Source organism: Colias eurytheme, chromosome 16 (genome assembly GCF_061535395.1).
Source record: "Colias eurytheme isolate Ceu_HAF_F1 chromosome 16, ilColEury1 Martin Lab GWU primary, whole genome shotgun sequence".
NCBI lineage: Eukaryota > Metazoa > Arthropoda > Insecta > Lepidoptera > Pieridae > Colias > Colias eurytheme.
Window position 1 is genome coordinate 170428 of NC_142995.1, and position 7724 is coordinate 178151.

Genomic DNA, 7724 nt, shown 5'->3' on the forward strand with positions numbered 1-7724 from the left:
TTGATTTTTGTTTGTTTTTAATGGATAAAAGCAATAACTGCAGCGCCATCTTAAAAATAATTTATCTAATTGGAACATACGTATTAAAACTTCTAATAGAACATGAATAGAACGACAAACGTTGGCTACCGAAATAAAAAATAACGATATATTATTATTTTAGTTAGTTTTGTTAAATTAATTGTCATTTTGCGAAGCGAAAATATTCAATATCTTTGTTATCTACTATCTAAATTATTTTACTTTAAGATTAAGCAATCTTTAGATATTATTTTCATATAAAAATAAAATAAATAAATCAAGGGAAATGTCGTAGGTACCTATCTAATTTATCTAAATAACTTAAATAAAATTTTATCATTCATTTTATTTGGCTTGAATCTGGGACAGGTAAAGTTTATAAAATATCTATACTTGATATACAACACATGGAGATACTTGCACTTGGGTTTTCCTACGTTACTAATCTCTCTTTTGTATCAGCCCTTCACGGAAATGTAATAGTTTTGTGTAAACAAACAAGAGCAAAGGAAAAATAATTTGGAAAATCCAAAAGTGCACGCCTCATAATTTTTTTTTAATAAATATTTATTAATTATTATTTTTGTTTATTTAATAACAATTAAACCACATCGAATCAGACCCTGAAAAATGAAAGGGTTCTATTCCTGAGCATACTCAAGCGTAAGAGAAAAAAAAAGACTCGATTAGTAAAGTATTTCGGTCGCTATCGTGTTAACAAGAAAAAGGATCCGCACATACAGACACACGGACGTCCAAGACAGAACTTTTTTAAACTGTTTTTTAACTAGTTTAAATAACAAAAATGACATCAAAAATATCATGAACGTTAAAAATAGTGTTTTTTCTTAATATGTGTATGTATGTATTATCTTACAAGTGCAATGTATGATACATAAAGACATTTTAAGTTTGAAAAATCAGATGTTTTGCGCGAAGTGACAGTAGTACCCACCTCAACGCTTCGCTTGAGGCGTGCAATAACAATAGCGGCCTTTACACGCAAACTCTATCGCGCGTTCTGTGGATCGTACAGGATTACGCGCGGGAAAGCCTGCACGCTCAATAGCGGCCTTTACACGCAAACTCTATCGCGCATGTAACAGCAATCGTGCGTGAAAGAGCGTGCGTATAAAGGCTGTAGGGCGCGGAAGGAAAGACCACATGCCGCGCTCATCAGTCGCGCGCGCAATCGCACTCACGATTGTACTGTGGGTTGCCTTTACACACAAATTCTTTCGCGCACGAATAAGATGGCGGACATACGCACGTGGAGCAAGGAATTAGTATTGGAACTTATTACTTTATACAGATCTTTCCCATGTCTCTGGAAAATTAAATCGGAGGAGTACAAAAACAAGAATTTAAAAGACCAAGCCTATAATTTTCTCTTAATTCTTTAATCAAAGGCATGTGACAATATTGCTGTCTATATTTTTTAACCCACACTGAACGTTTCTTTTTCTTTTTGAGTTCAATTAAACCAGCAAACATGATAACTTGCGCCTCCCGATATCTTGTCTCCATTTTTTCACTTCTATCACTCGCGGTTGTCGATAAAACCGTGTGCATTGCACACACTCCAACACGCGCCTCTTTCACGCGGTCTATCACGGGCGATTAGTCTTTACACGGCCGCTCATTCCGCTAAGGAAAGCAAACACGAATAATCGCGCGCGAAAGAACAAGTGTCGCAGTTAAGACATACAAAGGTAATCGCGAGCGATTGAGCGTGCAGGCTTTCCCGCGCGTAATCCTGTACGATCCACAGAACGCGCGATAGAGTTTGCGTGTAAAGGCCGCTAATCGCTCGCGATTACCTTTGTATGTCTTAACTACGACACTTGTTCTTTCGCGCGCGATTATTCGTGTTTGCTTTCCTTAGCGGAATGAGCGGCCGTGTAAAGACTAATCGCCTGTGATAGACCGCGTGAAAGAGGCACGTGTTGGAGTGTGTGCAATGCACACGGTTTTATCGACAACCGCGCGTGATTGAAGTGAAAAATGGAGACAAGATATCGGGTGGCGCAAGTTATCATGGTTGCTGGTTTAATTGAACTCAAAAAACTTTGCATTTTTTTACAACTAAATCACGATTAGCGTTAATAAAACCTTTTTCTTTACAAAAGTCGATAAGTTTTTTATATGCTTGGTCTTTTAAATTCTTGTTTTTGTACTCTTCCGATTTGCCAGAGACATGGGAAAGATCTGTATAAAGTAATAAGCTCCAATACTAATTCCTTGCTCCACGTGCGTATGTCCGCCATCTTATTCGTGCGCGAAAGAATTTATGTGTAAAGGCAACCCACAGTACAATCGTGAGTGCGCGATTGCGCGCACGACTGATGAGCGTGGCATGTGGTCTATCCTTCCGTCCCCTGCACCCTTTATACGCACGATCTTTCACACACGATTGCTGTTTCATGCGCGATAGAGTTTGCGTGTAAAGGCCGCTAATGACTTGCTTGAAACGCGGTCTAATATTTAGTAAAGTCTTAAAAATTGAAACGATCTTAATTAAAATACTATCTTATCATAATATTATGATGTAACACAATATAATATGATTCCTAATCTTCCTCCTTCATAATCCACTAGCTGTGCCCTGCGGTTTTACTCGCAGTGCTCCACTTCCTTTGGTCTTAGCGTGATGATAATATTTTACATTATAGCCTATAGCCTTCCTCGATAAATGGGCCATCTAACACAGAAAGAATTTTTCAAATCGGACCAGTAGTTCCTGAGGTTTGCGCGTTTAAACAAACAAACAAACTCTTCAGCTTAATAATATTAATACGTACTTAGTATATTATTATTAGTGTGTGATATTAGTATAGATGAATTATTATTGTAAAGTGTAAACAGTATTTAAATAGAACATAATTACGTCAAATTATTTAAAAGTATGGCGGGGAGCCGCTGGAGTCAGGCCGCTGCAGCTGGTGTTCGGTCGTTAATTCGCTATGGAAATCTTTAGGGGAGGCCATATGGGGAGGCCTATGTCCGGCAGTGGACGTCCTAAAAGGCTCGAACTTGTATGTACGTAGTATATTATTATTAGCACAGACTAATAATAATATACTACGTATTTATTAGTCTGTTCTAGAACGAACGAACCATGAACGAACTCGAACGTATTAATTAATTATTTTAAATAGATGTCCTAAGATACGCACCAATATATTTCACCTTATTGTAGTTCTCCAGTGAACAACAAGATAGCGCTGTACTTAATACTAATTATATCTATTTTATTTTTATCTTCAGTAACAATAAAACTTGTTTTAAAATAACTAATTTTAATGTTAACTAAAAAAACGAAAAAAAATATAATATGTATTTTACAAGAAATTTATAGAATACCTAAACAGTTCTATAAATTTGTTAATGTCCTCAACGACTCCGTGGCGCAACGGTAGCGCGTCTGACTCCAGATCAGAAGGTTGCGTGTTCAAATCACGTCGGGGTCAAGGTTAATTTTTTTGTATGAATAATTTGTTTATTTCGTCAAATCAGTCGAATTTAGACACTAAGGGCCGATTTTTCAATCCCAAGATAAACAGTCTAATAACTACCCCTCCAATAGATTTATTCAATTATTTATCTAACTCATAACGGCTCGCCTATTTTTCAATCGTGATTTATTTGATGAATAACTATCTGACCAAATATTTCCATATTGGCAGCTCTGCTCTCGGAGTGGCGAAACAAACATATTAAATTAGTCAGGTTAGAGCGGGATAGAGTCAATTCTTGCAATTTGTCAACAACCGTCATTATGACTCACGTCAGGAGTGCATTTTAAGTTTGTCTTGTATTGCTCTTGTCTTCTATGATTGTTGATTGTTGTTTTGATTCGAGTAAAAAGTTTGGTTAAATTTGTGTTTCAATTTATATATTTTACGATAGAAACGACATACTTAAAGGCAGCGTTCGGCAAATTTTCAATGGCATGGTCATCAGTACTATCAAAAATATCAATTTCAATATGATTTTAATTGATAATAATTATATAGAAAGAGGTTTAATTGTTAATAATTCTACGCTCTATGTTATGACATACGAAAATATCCCAAATTTGACGCGTCAGTTGTCAACTCAAACGCCTAACCGTCGAATAGCGCGCTATCTGGCCGTTGGAGCGGCAAATAGATTTACTCCTCAAATAACGTAGTTATTCGATAGATAAGTCCTATTCGTCTATTGAAAAATTGAATATTTTGTTAACTGAAGAATAAAGTCTATCTAGCTGTTTATCTGGGCATTGAAAAATCGGCCCTAAAAAAAATATTAAATAACAAAGAAGATTTAATTATTATGCTGTGTTTGTTTATTATATTGATTGTTGGCTTGTTGGATTGGTATAATAATTAATTACAAAAATAAATAATCTATCAAAGCGGACAGTGAGTAATTTAATAGTTTTTTAATTATTAGTTAATAAAAAATTATCATAAAAAAGCGGTGAAGCTCAAATTATGGAGATGCCGGGGATCGAACCCGGGGCCTTTCACATGCAAAGCGAACGCTCTACCACTGAGCTACATCCCCGTTGAAACACAGTGCGAAATTTAAGCACAAATTGCCCATCAATACAAAATTCAAATTTTGACAAAGTTATTTCCTGAAAAAAGGTTGCCTTGGGAAGTCGCTTTCAGCTGTCTGTTCCTGCTTGGTTCCTGCGTATGCGTATGTAAGCGTGGATGTTAAAAAAAATGCAAAGGATTTTGATGAGTTAAAAAAAATAGAGTGATTCAAGATGAAGGTTTCGCATCCGTGTGGAACAGGGGCGGGTCGCTAGTGTATTGAAATAATAAACCAGTTAAGCGTATTTTCCAGCTTTTATTTTTCATCAATTAAATTTAATCGTAACCTTTGTACATAGCTGGTGTCATCATTGCGATAATCCTAAAACTTAATATTATGTAACTAGTTTTTGTTTATAGCTAAATTACTTCCTATTCTATTTATAGATTTAATAGTAGATACTTATAATAACAATAATTGATGTATAATTTTAAATAATGATAACAATTAACATTACATAAATAATTATTTGTTTCCGTAAATTATGCCATTTTACGCTTTTAAATATGTAAGTAACTATGTACATATTTAAAATTATCAATAAAAATTTCATCATAATAGTATATTCATATTTTCGTTGCCTATACCAGTAATTACATATTTTTCTAAATAAACGCTATCGATGTCCTATATAAAAATAATATTTACTCATTTATCTTATACTGCCTAGGTACTAAACTAAAACTATACAACATCCAAGTTTAAGTTTCAGCTTCCATGATAAACTCGGCCATGAGCAGTTCCATGGTCGGCGCGATGTTCCTCTCAATGCAGGTGTGCTTGAAGCACTCAGCCACGCGAAGGATCCGCCAGCAGTGATCCTCCTCCTCGTCGAACTTCTTCTCGCAAGTGTGGATTATTTCCACCATCTGTTTGGAGAGCACCTCACCTGGAAGAAAAAAATATTCGCTATCGAATCGAAACTTTTGTCTAAATAAGGACTGCAGTTTACCTATTGCCGGCTCTTCTCTGGATAAACTGCTTTCAGAACCGGTGGTAAATAATTCGTTCCTATATTTTGATCATTTTAAAAATTGATAAAAATATTTTTGGGTTTTAAATTCATTATAGGCAGATAGATGAATTATCTACTTAGGTAATCTTTTTTTTGTATACTGAGTAGCATTTGTAATTGTTTTGAGGATATTTTTTATCACTGCAAACAAATTTATTTTAATTTGAATATAGAGTTTATGACGACCACATATTTAACGCATATCTGAAATTATTATGGAATGGAGCTCAAAATAAGTAAATGAAGAATGTAAAATAGAAAAAGTGATAATACTTATTACTTGGGATTGAAGTTGCGAGCGTTATTATTCTTTTCCTATAACATTCTTATCGCACCTTACCATTAGGAAACGACTTGATGAACTGGTCAGTGTTCTCATGGTGCATCCGATGTGAGTCAGTCAGCAGGTTGAAGTAGCGGCTCATGCATTTGATGGCGCAGCCCACCTCACGGGCCTCGAACTTGAAGTCCTCCCGCCAGAAGTGGAAGAATTCCTCCATCTTCTCTTCGGTTAGCTGACTCTAGTGGATTAGAATTTTGAAACAATATACGATCGGTTGTTAGTATTTATCAAATAAGATTTAAAAATATGTTGTAACTATATAGTTCTAGAAATAACTAGCTGTCCGCCCGCGGCCGCGGCCGCGGCAGTCCGTTTAGTCAAAATAAAATTCCTATGGAAATGAGATGTATGAAAGTGGTAAAAAGTAATCTAAGTTTGGCACTGTCCACTGTCTAGCCTTCTAACTATCTACAAACACTAAAATCATATCATAAAATCGCTCAGATGCGACAAACAACACTTTCGCATTTATTATAATATTAGTTATGATTGTATACGTAGTATATTATTATTAGTCTGTGGTTATGATAATTATAATTATTGGCGCATTTATTGGACGAATTTTTAAGCAATACAAATTACTTTCTAAGAAATTACCTGTAAAAATGTGTCTATAGAAAAAACTAAGACATGTTTTTCCATCATATATTTTATACCCATCATTGTTAAACGTAAAATACAAGCAGATCTGCATCAGGCACTAAATCACGGGACACGGGCGGGCGAGCGAAAGGCAGATAGCGCAGTTTGCAAGCGCAATAAAAGATAAACGGCTGTTAATAACCGTTTAGCGACAAAATGCACATTACTCACTGCTCTTACATGTGTACTCGTAATATTCAATACAAATGCACTAGGAACTAGTCCTTGGTGAACCAAATACATAAATATGAGTGGTAGACTTTTTGAAGTGAAACTTCTTTACATTAAAACTGTAAGGTCGCGTCATGGCAATACCGTCACCTCATGGAGTAACTTAACGATTTTGCTATCTTTGAATCTTGCCAAAGAAGTTTCACTTCTGACATATTGTGTGCTCGGCACACACGCAATTTTTTCACTAAAGAAAAAGTAAAGCATTTCCTTCGCAAATAATTGCGAAGGCAGTGCTTTACTTTCTTTCCTTCACTTTGTTGTTATAAAATTAAATAAATTTAAATATAATGACATAGTGAACTCTTTAACATAGTGCATGATAAGCAATGCTTATAATCTTTAACACATAAAGCGGAATGCAATAAAGTTAAATATTAATTTATTCAACCGCTTGCTTCATTTAAAAACACTTAAAACTAATCTGGTTATAGGTAGTTATACAAGTTATAACAATAAAAATTACAGGTATTATACATATTATAATGTCAAACTAGATGCTCTGACAGTTAGGTTAATTCAACAGGTATACCTCTTCCCTACAATGCTGCAGCGCTTCCCCAAAGCCCAGGGTCACGTCCTTCATGATGTCAGCAGTACCCATCACCTGGACCACCAGACAAGATATCAGGACCCACACCAGAGTCCGCCTCATGCTCGCCTGGTCACTCATGACTAAATCCTTACATTTTAAAACACACAGACTTTTTATACTCAAATAATGATCTGTTTGAGATGCCTAATGTCTGGTATTTGTTGATCAAACGATGGGTGGAGGATCTCGTCCTCTTGACAGCTTATTATTTTTTAACTGCTTGCAATTGTTAGTTACGTTAACTGAGGTTGTATAGCATATAATACGCTATGTACATAAACAGTATGATG

At 35.4% G+C, this 7724-nt stretch overlaps 1 protein-coding gene and 2 non-coding genes across 4 annotated transcripts; 1 reads left to right on the forward strand and 2 right to left on the reverse strand.

Annotated features, from left to right (window-relative positions):
* The first annotated feature begins 3419 nt into the window (after window positions 1-3419).
* On the forward strand, window positions 3420-3491 carry TRNAW-CCA (transfer RNA tryptophan (anticodon CCA)). The gene has a single exon. It is a non-coding gene; the product is annotated as a tRNA-Trp (tRNA).
* Window positions 3492-4500: 1009 nt separating this feature from the next.
* TRNAA-UGC (transfer RNA alanine (anticodon UGC)) lies at window positions 4501-4572 on the reverse strand. The gene has a single exon. It is a non-coding gene; the product is annotated as a tRNA-Ala (tRNA).
* Window positions 4573-4891: 319 nt separating this feature from the next.
* LOC149901504 (general odorant-binding protein 1-like) lies at window positions 4892-7512 on the reverse strand. Of its 2 annotated transcripts, none has more exons than XM_090111273.1 (3): window positions 7372-7512; window positions 5964-6144; window positions 4892-5497 (listed from the first exon to the last, which is right to left on the reverse strand). In XM_090111273.1, exons 1-3 carry the CDS (start codon window positions 7510-7512, stop codon window positions 5310-5312), a joined length of 510 nt encoding a protein of 169 aa, XP_089967399.1. In that variant the 3' UTR covers window positions 4892-5309. The 2 variants fall into 2 exon arrangements, with proteins under 2 accessions (XP_089967399.1, XP_089967401.1); XM_090111275.1 differs by lacking the exon at window positions 7372-7512 and adding an exon at window positions 6564-6678.
* Between the last annotated feature and the right edge of the window lie 212 nt (window positions 7513-7724).

Coding starts and splice junctions, on each gene's coding strand:
- LOC149901504 (XM_090111273.1), bottom strand. CDS start 7,512: ATGAGTGACCAGGCGAGCATGAGGCGGACTCTGGTGTGGGTCCTGATA. Junction 6,145..7,371: donor TGCAGCATTGTAGGGAAGAG/GTATACCTGTTG, acceptor CTAATCCACTAG/AGTCAGCTAACCGAAGAGAA. Junction 5,498..5,963: donor CATCAAGTCGTTTCCTAATG/GTAAGGTGCGAT, acceptor TTTTTCTTCCAG/GTGAGGTGCTCTCCAAACAG.